At 50.5% G+C, this 17922-nt stretch overlaps 1 protein-coding gene across 1 annotated transcript in view; it reads left to right on the top strand.

The window, feature by feature from the left end:
* The window catches only part of DTX2 (deltex 2, E3 ubiquitin ligase), a 34217-nt gene that overhangs the window by 8279 nt on the left and 8016 nt on the right, over positions 1-17922 (top strand). The window contains exon 3 of the mRNA XM_009694652.1: positions 7316-7374. Coding sequence (XP_009692954.1) covers positions 7316-7374 — 59 coding nt within the window. The remainder of the gene's footprint in view (positions 1-7315; positions 7375-17922) is intronic.

Consider the following 17922-nt stretch of genomic DNA (forward strand, 5'->3'; position numbering starts at 1 on the left):
CTGGTTTAAACCCTCTGACGGGTGAGTGCTGGCAGAGCTTCTGCGGGGTTAATGCAACAGCCCTGCGGGGCTGGCATAGGCCTCTATGTTCCCTGACCAGCTGCTCGAGCTTGGTCCCTTCTCAAGCACTGCTGAAGGTGGCTTTTGTGGCAGGAGCATCTGGTCTCTTCCACGACGGCCAGCCTGGGGACAGCAGCAGAGAGCAGAGCCCCCTCCGGAGCGCTGGGACTTCTGCGGTACTGGTGGCGTTGGCCATGGACGAGCAATGCCATGGCTGGTCAAGGTCTGGCTGTTGCAACCTGTTTGGCAGATCAGCTGTTCGTGGTGTGCAAGGGGTGAGGTGGCTGGTATCTTGGCAATAATCCCTGGCCAAGCCAGCCTTTCTGGGGGATGCGAAGAGATCGTACAGTTTATCTTTGCGGGGGACAGCAGAACGTGCCATGCAGGGAAGGCAGCAGCTCTTTGGATGCTTGGAAGGGAGCATGTGAGTGCTGGCAGACTTGTGTGATGGGCCCCCTCTGTGCAAAGCCTGCACCCCTGGCTGTGAGCCTTGCTCCCCACGCTCCTGGCTGCCCGTCCATGCTGGGTTGCGAGTGTGCCCTGAGCACGGGTGCGCTGCCCGGCCTTGCTGTGGGACGAGTGACGTGGACCCTTGGCAGGACCCAAGCCTGGCCCAGACATAGGGATGCTGGTGGGCATTTGCCTGGCTACGGGGCTTGTCGCGGAGGTGGTTTTGCAAGCAGGGTGTTAGGACCTGTCTTTATCTCTACAGCTCACTTTCTGTTCATTAACACCAGTGTTTTCCACTAGACGTATCTGTGGAAGCCTCTGTTTTCCATACCTCCCCACAGGAGCATGTGTGGGTCACAGATCCAGCCCGTGACTGTGTGCTGAGCCCAGAGGAAGGCAGCAGCTGGGGGCTCACCCAAACAGACCCCAGAAAAGGGCAGAACAAAGATGTGCATTGGTGGCTCTTCATGGATGATGGACGATGTCTGGATCTCCAGTCCTTTGGGATTAGTTTTGCCAGGGGCACTCTCTTTCCTCCCTGCCAGACAGAGAAATGCACGCAGGGGGACAATCTCTGTCTTCCAGTATAGTGCTGTATGTGAAAGGGACTTTTTCAGCGCCAGCTGACAGCTCGAGATGGCTTTTGCCCTGCCACCCCTGTGCTGGGTTTGGGTCGGAAATGCTGCTGGGTGGGTGTAATTGCTCCTGGCTGGGGTTACAGTCTCAGGCTCACGAAACCCATGTTCCAGCAGAAAATACTCTAATTTCTGTGAATTAGGGGAAACCTGAGCAGCAAACACTAACAATGTGTTTCATTTAATTCCTAAGCCCAGAACATTCCTGGGTTATTTTATCCCTTAAGTTCCCCATCTTCCCCCCTCAGCTGGACTTGGCGTGGCATGGTGGTTAGTTCCCTTTCCCTCAGAGTTGCTGCCCCGTCTCCTCCTGCATCACCGCATAGTGCAACTTTTGTGGCAGTGAAGACGAAGCCCTAATTAGCCTGCCCTAATTAGCCCGCCAAGGGTTTCTGTCTGCATCCAGTGTGCAGCATTGCTCATTCCTCTTAGCTGTGATGTGCAATTCCTGTGCTGGCCCATGCTCAGAAACTAAAGGGAAGAGAGCAGCGGGCCACGGTGGATCCTCTGGTGTCTAATAAACGTTGTGTTGTGTTTCACCCTGCAGGCTTTGTCTTCAAAGCAGCCCTGACGGATCACTTGCTTTTACAAAACTGCTTGCAGGGACAACCCAGCTCCTGCTTTTTGGAGCTGAGCTGCAACTGGCAGAAGGGCTCAAAAGCTATTAAGGAGAGACTGAAAGACAGTGCCGTTGTGTACACCCAGTTTCTTTAGTAAATGCAGCTAAAAATGGCAGCACTGAAGCAAACATCTCTCCTGCAGGGCTGAGAAAGGGGTGTAGTTCATCCTGGAAAGCTGCCTAACTCCCTGTGTGATTGTGACAGTTATTTCTAATAGGCAGGCAGGGATATCCCCCACTACAGGCTGTTAGTAGCACAGGCATGCCTGGGCTTTTGTGGCATTGGCGGTGAATAAATATATTTCCTGCTTGCTGCGGGGCTGGACGGAGGATGCTGGTGTGAGAGAGGGTGGAGCTCGGGCACTTCAAAATGCAGGTTTAATTTCTCCCTGTTCTCAAGAGGGTCAAAGTCGCTGGAACACCCAGAGAGGAGTGCCAAGGCTTAAGTAGATGCTAATATCCTTGGCTCTGCTGCTAATGTATTAAATACACGTGGGCAAGTTATTTTGCTTCTTGGTGCATTAGTTTCCTCCCATGTTTTAAACACAGTTAATGAATCCGGCCTCTCACAGACAGCACTGAAATCTGCAGACGCAGCGTGCCACGGCAAGGGTCACGTCCTTATATCGGTGCCATTAACCAGATCTGTGAAGCAGGGGTCAGCTACCCAGGCTCCCAGCCACCTCCTGACATGATCCTTCCCATCCCACGCAGGAAAGCATCCATCCTTGGGGCAAGGGCTACCCTGTTCCCTGCACCGTGCTGGCTAATTACAGAGAAGGGCACTCCTGAAACATGGTAAGGAGTGCACTGCTTGTAATATGGACAAGTAAAGCTGCAGGAAGCAATCTTCTGGGGATATATTAATTAGTGCCCCGGCCAGGCAAATCCCCACTACAGCTCTGCTGACCCCTCTGAGCTTACGCAGCTTTGGGTGCTGGTCTAGGTTGTGCCTACAAATAAGGCAAGCGGCTTGGGGTAGGGGGAGGATTTTCTTTAAAAACCTGGGGAATGGGGGTCTTGGGGACTGGGGAAGGATGCTTACAGTATTGTGGTGTTCCTAAGAAGGGTCTGGTGCTGAGCCCCTAAATATCGCATGGGGAAGGGCATGGTAGGATCACAAGGTGTAACTGAGGGACCAGAACCTGGGCAGGGCTTTTCCTTTTCTCTTTCCTCCTTTTGCATCTTTCAGCTTTGTCCATAGGCATACCCACAAGCTCCTCAGGAGGTGAGGGGGGGTTCTGCTGGACCCAGCGTGACTTGTCCTGCAGCCCTTTGTTAGCCCATGTGGTTCTGCCACTGGGTGCTCTTCCCAAGTGGGAACAAGGGAATCTCCTCTGCTTAGTGCCAGGAGCAAAACCACGGATCTACGTGGCTGTGTGCAGCGCACCATACAGGCCCTCCTTTAGAGGGATTCGGTCTGGGTTTTGGCATCTTCTTGGGAAGAAAGGTAAGGGAGAAACTGCTGTAGGGTCATTAGTGTCATCATACACTTGGTTAGCCCTGGGATGGGGGTGTTTTTGTAGCATTTGGTGTTAGTGTGAGGCAGGGCTGGATGCAGCCCTGATCTGGGAAGAGAAGTGTTGGCTGTTGTCCCGAGGGCTACAGAGATGCCATGATACAGGAATATGTGGCCTGCTGGCTGGTGTGCAGGGAGAGAGGAAAGAAGGGCTGTATCGGGTGGAGATGTTGAGTTGCTACAAACTTCTTCTCCATTAGGATATTGTGTATGTACGGCTGAAGTGATGTTCAGCTGAAACGTGGCTGCCCAGGGTTTGAAATGGCAGCAGCTGTGGACACTACGCTTCCTCTCTGGTCTTGCGCTTTGCTGTCTCACTGGTGTTGCAGTATCTCGAAATTCTGGAGAAGCGAGTGGTTTTGTCATGCTGAAATACCAGTCTGCTCCCCTTAGCAGATTGTCCGGGAACTGGTGGTGGGAAATCTTACCGGGATCTTCTTGCTGAGTCTTTGAGGACAGTGTCTTATTTTGCATCCTTTTCTTCACAACCTGGTGACCGCTGTCGCACTCGGTCACCTCCAGCGTAGAGAGCTGCGGGAGAGCAGGAGCTGCAGCTAATGGCAGGACAAATTTGGACCAGGGAGGAGGAATCGATACCAGGAAATGTTCAGAGAATTCAAGCATTGACTTTCAGGTGTTGCAGCCTGAACGTTTGACTAGGAGTCAAAGGCACTGAGTGGTTAGAAATCTCGTCTGTGGGCAGCAGAGACAGTGGGAGCAGGTGTCTTGGTGGATCTCTCATCTCTCCACACTGCAGTGCTTGCTTTTGCACTGGTGCTCTCCAGATCTCCCTTACCAGAGACCCCCACCAGCCTGCCTGCATCGAGTTTTCTCCTGACTGAACCTGGCTTGAGTAAATCAGCAGGACCTCACCCCAGCCTGACTCCGGCTTCCTCCCAAGAAGCCAGCACTGGTATGGCAATACTGGAGTAGCTTGGGTACGAGCCGATGGACTAAATATGTCTGTTCGTGCTGCTGGTGAGCCTGCTCTCAGAGTCAAAGGCAGAGCCTGTGTTATACTACAAAAGCAATATCCTTCCTTCTTACCTCTTCCCCTTCCTCCTCAAAAAACCCCCACTTCAGACCCACGGTAGGCTCCGAGTAGCGTTTCTGCACCTTTTTTGGCGTGGCAATGCTTCCTCTCACACGCTGTGGCTGCCAATCTGCCCAGGCTGCCCAGGCAGTGTTGTGGCAGAGGTACCTCAAAGCAGCGTGGATTTCCCTTGATTTCATCAGCCTTAGGTTTGGGCTTTCTGCAGATGTAAAAGAAATGACGGTGCGTGGCAGTCCCGCCGGTGCGCTCACACGGTGTCGAGTGGATGGGTCAGCACATCCTTCGATGTTGTTAGCTGAGATGCCCTCCCTGAATGTGCGTGTGTTCAGCCCGTGTGAAATAAGAAGTATTTGGTTTCTCCATCATCAAATCAGTTAGCTTAAAGCCTCCAGCAGTCAAAGCTGACATGCTTTGCCTTTACACCAGGACTGCAGCTGATCAGTGACTGTTTCCTGGCTGATGGATAGTAATTTATCTGCAGCGCACTCACAGCTTCCAAAGCTTGATTGCTTGCAAACGCATCAATTGCTTATCCATTTCCCTCTGCACATCTCAAGGGCTCTTCTCTCTTCGTAGAAGCCCTAGCTCCTGGGTGACTTGGACTTGAGCCTTGCAATGCAGAGAAGAAGAGTGAAGAATTTCCCTGCCAGTCTCGAAGTGTGGTTACCAGTGATCCCCTTCCCAGAGCAGCTTGGGTTTGCTTTCTTCAACCTCAGGTGTAATGACCCTGTGCTCCAGCCCTTCGGAAGAATCCCACTTTGCTGGCAGAGCAGAAGGTTCAGCTTTGTGCTCTATTGTATTTTTAGCTTCCATGGGGAAGCGAAAGCACTCAAGCTGCTGTGCTTCATGGTGTGACGATGAAGCACAAGCTCTTCGGTATCGATCACGGGCACTGTACTGACTTCTTGGCTGCTCACTTGGAGGGGGAAGGAGGGGACATTCAATGCCCCTTTGATTTTTGGGAGCAGGTCTCTCAAGTTCCTTTTCATTATCTGGTCCTCAGATATCCTCCTTGTCTGCAGGTGGAGAGAGAGCAGCCCTGCTGCTAGCCATCATCTGAAGAGGGTGGTAGGAGCAGAAATTAAACAAAGGGGTGAGATAGAGAAGGAGGAGGGAAATACCTAAGAAAGCTGTGACAAAGAGACTGAATCGGGAAGGAAAAAAAGTCGTAAAGAGGAGTCACAGCATCTGATTCAAAGCCCTTTAAAAATGGGGGAAGGATTTCCACTGTGTTCAGTGGGTTTGAATTGGGCATTGCATTGCATCCATTGCATCATTAGAAGACATTGCAAAATTGGGGGCAGCGGAGGGGAAAACACAGTCTTTGAAAGAGACAGAAGGGAAACATCTGCGGTCTGGAGAGCTTTTTAAAGGTCTGGAAGAGCTGATCTCACTTGGCCATGTTGTCAGCGCAGCACCAAGCCCTGGGAGCTCAGCACGTGTGCGGGAACCTATTTCAAACTGCGGCAGGTAGGAGAGGAGGGAGGTGGGGATGCGTCCCTGTTGTAAGGGTGGAAGACAACCATGTGCCACTCACAAATCTTTTCAGCTCTGGTCATTGTTGTGGAAATGTGGACAAAGATTTTAGCAAGGCTGAAAGGAGGGACCTCTGTCTGATGCTATTTAGGGCACAGTGGCAGCTCTTCCATCCCAGCTGGAGAGAATTAGGTTCTACCTAGACAGTGGATGGCATTTGGGCACTCGAGCACCTTAGTCTCTGTGAATTCCTAAGAAACTGGCCAGGTTTGATGTAATTTTGGGGAGTCCTTGGAAATGATTGTCTGAAGGTACCATGTATTAACTGCAGCTGATACGCATGAGCCTGCATCCATCCCAGGCACATGTGCCACCTGAGACAAAGACTGTGGGTGGCTTCTCTATGCCAGCATGTTGGATTTCAAATGTTCCTGCTCTGCTCGTGTGGCTCCACCTTACTTTCTCCTCTAGTGACCCCCCTCATTGGCTTTCATGCTGCTGCTCACCCTTTCCTTCCCAGCTTCTGCTGTCAGCTAATGGCATGACCTTGCCTGCCTGTGTATCCCAAACTAGCTTGAGGGGCAGCTGCCAGTGCTGGGAAACACTGTCAAAACCAGTAGGGTAGGACCCTGAGGGGGATGTTTGTTGTCCAAACCCTCTTGATTTCCAAAGGAAGGCGGGTGCCAGACTCTTCTAAATCTCCTTCAACCTTTCCTCCCTTGTTCCCACACCTTGCAGTAACCCCTTGAATGCACAGGGAGAGTCAAGGCTTGATTGCATTCAACCCAGGGCTATAGCTGCATGTGCTCGAGTGCTTTTCTTGGCCTTTCTTTACTTCAGTTTCCCCATCTGGAAAGCAGTGGGGGATAATAATGCTTGCTTCCTGTCATCTGTACAGCTGCAACTTCTCATACAGCAGGAGGGTTCACTTTCTGGTGAGTGGTGTTTCCCTGGCTGGAGACCAAATCACCTGGAAGGTTTAAGATGAACTTTGGCTGCTGCATCCCAGTGTTTCCCAGCTGTGTGCTCCTGCCACGGACCTGCTGGTGCAGCAGTCCATCATCGTGCAGGTTGGCTGTTCACAGGAAGCTCCATGGTGGAACAGCAAGAGCAGGGATGCATCACAGGATCAGAGCAAGGGGTTGAGAACAGGGTGCACCAACAGTTCCCAGCAAGAGGAAGGGATGAGTCAGGCCCAGCATCCATCTGGGAGGAGATGGAGACAGCCACCTACAACCCAGATCTGAGGTCCACCTTGGAGAAAAGTAAGCCTACTAAATAGCTCTGGCAAGGACTGTGCTCCTTAAATGTAGCTGCTGGACCAGTGGGCAAAGGGTGCATGGGTGGGGGCCCCAGGTGGGGCTGATCTGAGCGATTAGTCCTCATTAATGTATCCAAGGCCCTGGCCCTCAGGAGGGAACAGTGCACTGCTGAATTGTCTCTCTTTTGTTAGTGATTGATCCATGCTGTTGAACGTGTCCCTTTTTCTTTTCTCTCTCCAGTGCCCCAAACCTGCCAGTCAAGATGCCTAAACCCAGCAAGGTGAACCAGGCCCTGGCAGGTAAGGATCCCGCTCTGCTTTACTTGCTCCGTCCCTAGGGTTACGTGAGCAAGCGGTTTACCTTTCTGTGGCACTTGCTTTCCTTTGTTAGTGTTTAGGAAGAGTCTGAAATGTCTCTGGCATTTAGGGTTTTAGGCCCAAAAACTTTTCAGAAAGGCAAAAAGGGCAAATTCGGGGGAGAATGGGATGGTCAAACCTTAGTAACTGTTTTTCTCATCAGTGCTGGTCCTGAGGCTCTCAAAATGAGTGGGTTTATTTGAGAGTTAGGTATTCATCTTCTCCCGTAGGTGTGGATGAGCAAGTAGCAGGGGTGGGAACACACAGATCAAGCTCAGTGCTAGCTGTTACGTGCTTCTTTTTTTTTAAATCAAGGGGAAAGAGTGATGTGAGATAGTGTGTGGTTTTTAATGTGGTTTGTTTTTTTTTTTAAATGTGGTTTTATTACAAAAGCTCAGGTGGTCTTTAGCTTAAAACGTGATTGTTGTCTTACGGAAAGGAGGGGACAGAAGTTGAATCAGACGTTGTCTCCTGTGGCAGAAGAATACAGGTTTGCTTGTTATGATCCAAACCTGTGAATACAGTACTAAATATATCCGAGGATTGTGTCTGGGAGGGATGAAAGTGCCAGTTTTCAGCGCTCCTTTTCAGAGTAGATTTGCCTGTTAAACATGAAATGGCGTTGCCTTGAAAACGACAACTCGTGCTTGCAGCTTTCAGTGGAAGCATTTCCATGCCAAAAACCATCGGTGCATTTGCTCTGTTTTTGCCTCAGCCAGCGCCAAACCACGGGGTCCTGGTGTGGTGGTGCCTGGGAATATGTGTGTTCTGCTGAGAGCAGATGTCTTCTCCATACCGACACCGACTGCACTCGAAATTGTATCGTAATGTGATAACTCAGGGGTAGAGGAGTGGAAAAGACCTGATGTGTGGTATTTTCTGGGGTTTTCTGTACCCATTTCAGACACTACAGTATATCTCTTAACCTTCTCCTTCCTCTGGCTGTTGTCCATGCATGGTTTGTTGAGGTTATTAGCTCCTTGGACACCAAACTTTGCTCCTGAGCAAGTGGAGACAGTTAGATTCTCGCTTTTAAAGAAAATGATTGCTACCTTATTCCAGGAAAGGTGATGATGTTTGGTGTCTTCTCAAGTGTCAGGCTTTACGCTGCCTAAAAATGATCCCCAGGATTGACATTTCCAGTCATCTAATGTTAGCACCGTCATGAAAACTGTGCCTTGCATGTCTCTGTAGCCAAATGGGCACTGCGTAAAGACTAATACTGAGTGCCCTCTGACAGCATGCAGCCCGTCTGTCTCCCCGTTAGCAAATCTGTGTTGGAAATGAGGTGTAAAGTCAAGCTCAGACCTCATCTAGGTAGATGACCTAAGCAGAACTCCCCTTGCTTATAAAAACCCTGAATTTCGTCCCCTGGCTATTAGCACTGACTGTGTAATTAGGTACTTAATCCCATAAAGGTAAACACAGCAAAGAACCGGAGAGCCCTGTGAATCCAGGCTGTGTTAATGTTGTTAACTGTGATCTTGTTCTACATGTACAAGTCATCCAGTGTTAATTTGGAAGAGGTGAATACGCATGGTCCATTTATGCCTTGTAGTGCCATGTTTAGATATAAAAGGCTGCAGAAGAGCTCAGTAAAATAAGCCATTTACCACTATTTAGTAAAATAAAATGAAAAGGTTAGGCTTGTAATTGATGTATCTATTGTTGGAGCCTGGGGGTGCAAAAGAGGGAATAATTATTCATCTTCATAATCTTTAGCTCTGGACGAGGCAGCTAGCAAGAGGCACATGGAGTTGCAGAGTAGTGCAGAGCTGCGAGGGCAGAAGCAACTCCCCGGGGCCGATGTCTCCTTCAGATCCAGGTCTTCGTAGGACACAGCATTGGTTGGCACAGTGCTGCCTTCTGCCAAGTGTGACAGACCTCAGAGGTGCAAGGGAGGAGAAAAATCTGAATTTGAGTCTGTCCTTAAAATCACATAGAAGCAGAGGAAAGATTTGGACAAGTTAATTAGCAAGCAAAAGGAAAATATATCTCTAGGCACATTTCTGGTAAAAAGCAAGCAGTGGAGTTCTGGTAAAAAGGCCAAATTTTATCAAAACGTTAATTGGCTGAGTCTTTAGGGACACCTTCTTCCCCTCTATATTCCACTCTCTGTTTCTAGAACGTCTTCTGGGAAGTGGTATTTTGTTCATATTTAAAATCCTGCAGATGGTGTTTGAGTTACTTATTATTCAGGTTATTCTCTAACACACCGGCTGGGCCCCTTTTGTTCCTCCGGTCCCCGCTGCACGACTGCTTCCTTCAGCATCAGTGGTGGGAAGGCTGGGGACCCAAGGGCTCTGTGATGACGTGGGGGAGAGGGCAGTCTCAGATGTGCACTGAAGAAGGCTTTCTTCTGGGAAGCGTGTCCAGAAGTCTCGCAACCCTCGGTCTCCATCCCAAGGTGCCTCTCAGCAGCTTTGGCTCTGGTTTGAAGCAGGAGAGATTAAAACTCCTGAATCTTGTGAGTGATCTTGAGAAATGCTGCAGGTGCATCTCTTGGATGCAGAGGGAACTTCTGGTGGATAAACAGGAGATGGGGGATCTTGCAGGTTTGAATGAGAAGCTGGGTTTCATTTCTGTGATGAGCGCCTGAGGATTTGAGTGATGGATTTGTAATGCTGTCAACCCCTTGTCTTCTAAAAGCACCACTTGGGATCCCAGAAATCATGAAGCTGACTTTAAAACCATGTTTTGTACAAAAAACATAATTTCTTTTTCCTTGCTTTCTGCTATTTTAATATTTCAAGGTGCATGTGGAAACTTGTCTTTGAAGCTTTTTCTTTCCCCCTGAGTATTTGGTTAGTATGGTGAAATGCCAGAACAGAGGTCGAAGCAAACTGTTGAAGCACAGGGTTGGTGTTTAAGGATCAGCTGGACTAACATCTCTTGGGAATAACGGAGTTTAGCTAGTGTGCCTCGGGGCTGGGGCGTGAACTAGGTGGTCATATGAAGGCCCTCCTAATACTGTTTTTAAGATGAAGGCTCTTAAATGAAACCGAGTGTTTCTCATTTGCACAATTCCTAGAGCTGGGGCATTTGGGAACATACTAACCATAGTAATTTTGCTAGTGGATCTAATCGTACAAATTAGCGATGCTTTTCTGAGATCTCGCATTATTTGAAGGTAAGCTCTGCCCTTTCCCCTCTACGTGCTTAAATCCAGGACTGGAACCAAAGGCCTACCAGTCTGAGGTCTGTGCAAATACAGGTCAGTACCCAGAGCAGGTGGCCAAGGGCTTGTTAGGCTGGGTATGTAAGCAAGTGTGTGGTCAACGCTCATTACATTATGTAAGGGTGTCTTTCCCATGCTCAGCTTCTGCACAGGATATTACAAAAGTCCCTTATTTACACAGCAGGCTGAGCAAAGCTGGTGGATGTTGTCATAGCTCCAGTGAAAATAATTTTACCCCAAGGAGTCAGTAGCATTGTACTTCTGGCCAAATAGATGCTTTGAGCAAGAGAAAAAGGCGGTTTTCTGCGTGTGGGTGTTGCACACACTCATAGGATCGGATGCTTTGCAAGGTTTTCTGTTTCTCTCCTGCAACCCTTGCGGGGAAGAAACCCAGTGGCCAATGGAAATTATGAACATATTAAATAATATTTTTCAAGCTCCTAGGGTAGCTGGTGAGCAGCAGGAACTCTTGCAGGAACACATGCGTGTCCAAAGCAGTCTTGGTCTGGGCAAGCTTATCTTGTTGCAGCTTGGCCCTTGCGTATTCAGGTGAGAATTTATGCAGGTCCAGGGCCACGTTTGCTCCTGATCCAACTCCATGGATGCATACAACAAGTTCTGAATTGAAATTGTTGTGTCCACAGGTCAGAATCGATCTGCAGACATGATGTGTGTCTGTGTATTGTTTTGGCATTTTGTATGAACGCGCACTCCCACGTAAGGCTTGGATCAGAGAAGATCCCTTACTGGGGACTCTTGTCACCAAACGTGTGGGAGGATTGTTAGATGCTGAGATTTCCAGTGTTGTATTAGAACTTTACAGGAGGCATTGCTGCGGGGTTTTGAGATGAGCCAGAAGAGCAGTGTAACTCCAGAACATCCCCTTTTTGAATGCTCTTTTGATTTGAATCTGCAGAAGATGATTCATTGCATGTCTCTCCAAAGGCAGCAGAAGGTAAAAGTGGAAAATCGCCTTTTCTTGGACGGTTTAAGATTGTCCATGGGAGAACACTTGCTTGGGGTATATTCTCCTATGTTTGCCCTGTGCTATATGTCTGCATGGAGGTGTATATGCGTTTGCAGCTCATAAAAAGAAAGAGAGAAAGTTCCTGGAATAAATGTTTATTTTCTTTGTGATGATTCATGATGCTGGCAAGCAGTTTTGGACATGATATTCCAGGTATGAGAGGGGCTGTGCTAGAGGGTAACAACTCAGCTGAGGTTCTGTGGCTCATGCTCTTCACTTGCTCTGATTTTTTTGAAGGCAGCATTTTAATTTTGTCCTCTGACATTAAGAGTCTGAAGTCGGTTGTTCAGCCTCTGCTTCTGTCGTGGTTTGTTTCTCTTTTCTTTTTTTTTTAGATGGGTTTTGCTTGTTAATGTTAGCAAGATGGTATTGATCTCTTAAGAAGAAAGCATTAATTTTGCATTTGCCTATCAGTCAGCTGTGCGTAGGTGGTGATAATCCCTGTTAGTCTTTGGACTTGCTTTTCAAATGCCAGTCTTTGCAGTCAGTGGTACCGTACTACTTAGAAGGAGGTTTTTTTGGAGACAACTTTACCATTTGCTTTTCTGCGCCAATTCTGGGGAATTGCATTTTGCAGTCTCGGAGGGTTCAGGCTGTCTGGGATGACCTCCCCCAGTCGTGGGGAGGTCCAGCATCTTGCCTTTTTCTCAAGAATATTGTTCCTCTGGGCTCTCTAATCAGCGTGAGTTGGTACTAATCTTTTGGAAATACTTCTGACTGCCCCTTAACCTGCTGAAAGGGGAAAGTGCCTGCCTGGTGCATGTGCCCTTGGCAGATTTGGTGCTGTGCTGGGCTTCAGGAGTTCAGTTGCACTCACTCATTCAAAAAACAAGTAACTTTTGTTAGGGGAACATTTAAGCTCTTCCTTAAGGCTCCCTGGGAGTAGTGAAGGACTGTTGGCTTAGACCGGGGTTGAGAGCACGCAATAGTCTTGCGGTCTTTAGTTTAAGACTTAAAGGAAGTTATTTTGATTGTGAAATTTCTGGATCCGATGTTCTGGCTTGTACCGACATCAGGGGCTCTCCATGGCTGTAGGTGCTGGGAACAGCCCGGTGCTGTCAGTAGGGTGAGGGGTACTAACTCGGTGTTTGTATTTGAAGATCTGTATGCTTTGAATTTGAAGATTTGTACGGTTTGAAGATCTTTCTCTGGCCCTGCAGCTCCTGGGAACTCGGGGGCTACACCTCAGATCTAGATCAACGATGATGGTACCTACTGAGGGTGATCCACGGCTGCCTATTTCCATAGGAAATCCATGGCTGGTTCCTATTTCCATTTGGAAGTACGCGGTTTCACCATGCATTGGGCAGCCTGGTCTTCTGGCCAGACCAGCTCTGCCAAAGGTACTGGGGTAACCCTGGGGAAATTACTTCATCCACCTGTGACACTTGCCCCGTCTTGTGAAACCCCCTTCTGTCTGTATTTTGGTCTTCGGATGAGAAAGTTTTAGTGAAAGCATCCAACTTTGTATATCAAGAAAGGACTTGGACACGTTCTGGGATATTTATCGTACTTGGATGGTACGTGAAGGAGGCACAAAATGCGGTCGGCACTGTGTAGGGGTAGTTCTGCTTGACACAGGCTTTGTGCAGGGGATTTCTAGTCACAAGGTGCAGGTTCTTGACTGGTTGCGTGTTTGAGGCAGAAAATAGCCTTACCACTTGCACACAAAGCCGGCTGATGCTTCCTGTCATAACTCGATTTTCAGTCACGTGTGGGCAAGGTACCTCATTTTTGTCCTGAACAAATGTGCCTTTATATCTTCCTTTTCCAACCTGGCTGAATGGAGGGTTGAAAAAGAAAATCCTTAGAAATGTCAGCTTTGGCTGGGAATTACTGTGCAGGATGCTGGCAGGAACTTCCATAGTGTTAGGATGCGGTTTTGCGTGGTCTGCTGTCAGAGGTAGCTTTTGGGGAAACGCTGGCTTTCAGGTTGTCTGCTCTTGGTTTGCAACCATAAGCATTTTATTTTTTTTAGTTCTGGCGATGGCTGTTGCAGGTGGGAAGTCACTTCTTGGGAAAGCAAAGGCAGGTGTTTTCTTGAATGTAAGTTTAAGAGCAATATGCTGCCTAGAAATGTTATGACTTGTAACCAGCCTGTATTTCACAGGCAGACATCGTATTAGATCAGCATGATCAGTCCTGTAGCTCTCTGTGTGCCAATTTTACCTTCAGGGAATGACTGTCCTTTTTAATGATTCATTAGCTTTAACAAACTGCATCCCATGAATACAGCTGGCTGGGATGGGGGAGGGTGAGAGCTGCCTTGCGGCTGGGGGTGCTAGGAAAAACTGGAGTGCCAAGGAGGAGACGGTGTGGGGTGAGCGGGGGGCTGGCACCGTGGGCTCCTCTGGCAGGGGATGGAGTGGGGCAGCTCTGGCCCACGGTCAGCCCAGCACTGCTGCGGTGTTTGAAGGCAGTCAGGCTGCACTCTGGGGATCAGTTTGGTGCGATGCTGTTGAAATATATAGCTTTGGGGGGTGGGGGGAGTAGCTGAGCAGGACCTTTAGGGGTTACGGGTGATGCCCCTCATCCTTCAGGGCCCCAGGGTCAGGGCTGCTGCCAGGGCTCTGGTGAGCGGGAGGGCTTTGCACCACAGCAGACTCCATGCCTGAGGAGCCCTAAAGCCCAGGCAAAGAGGCAAGTCCTGCTCACACACCAGCGCAGAGGTTATGCCCGTATTTCCCCACTTTAATTTGCTGCCTGGGCTCTTCCCTCTGAAAGCCTCTGGATCCTGTCCTTGTGCTGACTCCAACCCCGTTGCCTCTCGGATATTTTATGTCCCCTGAATCAAGGGTTTGGGTTTTGGTTTTTTTAATTTTCTTTGAAAAGTTAAAGTTGTTTTTCTTTTTTTTTTTTTTTTTAATGAATGTGTTTTCCCCATTGTTTCCTTCCTGCATGTTGATCTCGTACCCACTGTAGGCATGACGGCTATTCTGATGTCAGCCGCTGGACTCCCCGTGCACCTCACCTGTGTGCCGCAAGCTGCCAGCACCCATAAAGCCTCTAAAAAACACAGCTCAGTTAAGGAGGGGAGGAAAGTGTCCAAGAAAGGTAGTTCCTGCTCAAACTCTGATATTTGCTTCCATCTCCTTCTCTTTATGTCTCTGCACTTGTTCTGCCTCCTTCCTTTCCTCTTGTCTCTCCCCTCAACCTCTTGGCTCTTCTGATTTGACTGATGATGTTCATCCCACCAAGGGGAGAAGCAGGACACGTCTCCGCTGGCCTGCACGGTCTCAGGCTGTGAAATAAGATGATAAAGTAGACCTGATCCTGTGGTAACTCTGTTCGTTTCCATCAGTCATGAAAGGTGGAGCAGCCCAGTTGTTCTCTGCGCATGTTCGAGACTCCTGCAGCCTCCCCCACGGTTCCAGTACAGCTTCTAGGGGAGCCCTGGGCGTCCACGTACCAGGACCTTCTCTGATTCATTGGTGGGACAAGTCTGGGAGCTGAGGGACCATCAAGGAGAGCTTTTCATCCACACGTGCTCTCAAGAGAAGGTTTGCTTGTGAGCCATGCTTGTCACGGTTGAGTCATGGGAGGAGAAGGATCTTCCAGACCAGCAGGCCCCTGAGTCATACAGGGCTTTCAAGGTCAAACTGCAGAGAATTTGTTCTCTCCACCTCTGTCTGGAGTGGAGTGGAGCTCTCTCAAGTGGACGTGCCCTGGCAGGAAGGGCTGGGTTACCCCAGCTCTCCTGCTGAGCTGAGTCACCTCCAGGGCAGGGCCTTCATTTCTCATCTTCGTATCTCACTGGCATTCCACGCCCTCACCCTTTCAGAGTCTGGGGGCTCCCAGTTTAAAGCCTGGGTCCTACTGGTGCGTAGTCACCCTGGGACTCTGCAAGGGTAGGTGTGAATCCAGCCTGCGTTTGCTAACCCTGGCACAGGTGTCCTGTGGTGGTCAACCTTCAGATAAGGTGCTTCCCCTTCAGATAAGCAAAGAGGGGACTAGAGGTGGGGGGGTGTTCAGCATGGAGATGCTTGTGTTTAAGAAAGAGGGGAAGAGCCCTGAGGTGGAGGGGAAGAGGCATCTGGCTGTCTGGGAAGATTGTTGGTGCCAGTGTCTCTCTCCTTGGAGTCTGTGCTTGATGGGGAAGCGAGGCCCAAACCCATCCGACGAAGGCAGGAAGGGTGGTAGAAAGAAAATAGAAATTAAATGTGGAGGGAGGTATCTTGCAGAAATGCGTTCTAGAGGGAGCTGGGAGGAGGAGATGCAAACGGCGAGAAGGAGGGAGCGAGCAAATGTGGAGTAGGATGTGTGATAGGGGGGGAGGAGAAAGCAGGGGCGGCAGGAGAAGCGGAGAAGAACAGGAGGAGCAAAGGAAAACGGGAAGTGAAGGAGAAGAGCCTAGTGGAGGTGGTTGGCAGAGGGGCTGGATGAGGATCTTGCTCCGCAGAGGCAGCTGGCAAGGCAGCGGGGTAATGCGGCTCATGGCACTTCGTTCTCGGCACGGGCAGCATCCGTGCAGCCCTCCGCAGCCGGGGATGAGGGCTGGGTGGTGAGGATGCCCTAGAAACAGTGCCGAAACGGAGCTGCAGATGGGCCAGGCCCTCCCGCAGAGCCATTGCCTTGCCCCTGTCAATGGAGGAGCCTGAAAAACAAAGAGCCATTCGTGTTGGTCACCTGCTGCTGGTTAGCAACATGAAACTAGCTGTGGACATGAAACTAGCTGTGTTTAGGGCAAGGTGTGGCCGCAAACACACAGCCCTGCTCCCCTGCTGTCCCCCACCCCGCAGTGTGGCTGGCTGCTGGCTTCTCCTTGGTGGAGTCTGTCGGTATCGGGCTCTGCACCGCTTGCAGCATCCAGCCCCTCCTGGCACGGAGGAGATGCAGGTCCAAGCAAGCAGGATGCTTGCAAAGAGCGTGATGTTAATAGGAGGATACGTCTTGCGACTTCTGAGCAGGGTGAGGAGGGGAAAGCAGCAATGCAGAGCATGAAATGGAGTGGGTGGGGAGGATGGAGTGTGGACTGGGGGGCAAGAGCAACACACATTGGGTATCAACCAGGGGAGCAGAGGGGTGGCTGTAGCCGTGCCGGGTGTTACACACCCCACCAGCAATACCTCTTACTCCATGAGATGCTGGTTCCTCAGCGCTTGCTGTAGCACCCAGGAGCACACATGCATTGCCTGCCGGGGCTGCTGAGCGGCCCCTTGCCCAAAGGCTGGGTGTGCTGGGGCAGGGCTGGCACCAGTATCGGCCCCCTGGGCTGTCCGGGCAGCTGGCTCAACCCCAGGGCTGTGCCCGGTGCCAGCCTGGAGAGCCACGCTGTCACCTCCCTGCCAGCTCACCAGTGGCACCTGCTGGGACCAGGACACATCTGGAGGAGCAGAGAGGGGACAGCAGCTGGAGGGATGGGACAGTGTTTGGGGAAGGGGCACCAAGCAGCTCCTTTTCCCATCTGGCATGGCAGGATTTGTCCCAGCCGTCCTCGTCCTATTCAGGACGTGCTGCAGAGGAGACTCTGTGCCAGCTCTGCCCTTTCCAGTGCTGATCCATAAGAAGGGGTGCCTTTCTACTAAAATCCCCTCCCTCGTTTTAGGAAGCAGGATCCCCTTTGCTGGAGGCAACGATGTCAGTCCTGCAGAGTGCATGACTCCCGGGACGAAGAGGGTGCTCAGTCCCTCCTAGGAACAAGCTATGTTTGTACAACACCCCTCAGGGCTTAGGAACATTGTTCTGCCGTGAAAGTACTGAGCCTGACTTTTGGCCAGACTGTTCTCTTTACAGACCCTGAAGGTGCCAACAGGCAGAGATGGGCCCATTTTGTGCCCTGAATTTCTGCATGATGTACCCTTTCTCCTCCCACACCCCCTAGGATTTTCCATTGCGGAGAGCTGTGCATCCAGGAGCAGGCCCATCGGTGTGGTGCCTGCAACCAGCTGGTGCCAAAATAGGTGGTGGTGGGTGCAGGGTACCCCTGCCAAGCCCCTTCTCGCTCCCTCCTGCTGCTGCAAACCCTGGTCCCACATGGGTTGAGGCAGCATTGATGGAATTGCAGCCAGCTTGGTGAATAGCTGGGTTATGTTAAACAAAGGCGCTAATTAGTCGGGACTCGTTAACGTTGTTGCTCTTCTGGCAATGATGTCTCTGGTGCAGAGGAGTGCTGCAGGTCTTGGGGAAGCCGTTAGTCTCCGGGCAGGCACTGCGCTATCGATGCTGGCACACGGCCTGGCAACCGTCTGCCATCCTGATGGATCAGCGCTGCCTTCCAACCGTCTGGCATGGCACCAGGCTTCCTGGGGCTGCTGCAGCCACTGACTGGACCCCTGGGGGGGGGTGG

This window comes from Cariama cristata, unplaced genomic scaffold, assembly GCF_000690535.1.
Source record: "Cariama cristata isolate BGI_N322 unplaced genomic scaffold, ASM69053v1 scaffold13552, whole genome shotgun sequence".
Taxonomy (NCBI): Eukaryota; Metazoa; Chordata; class Aves; order Cariamiformes; family Cariamidae; genus Cariama; species Cariama cristata.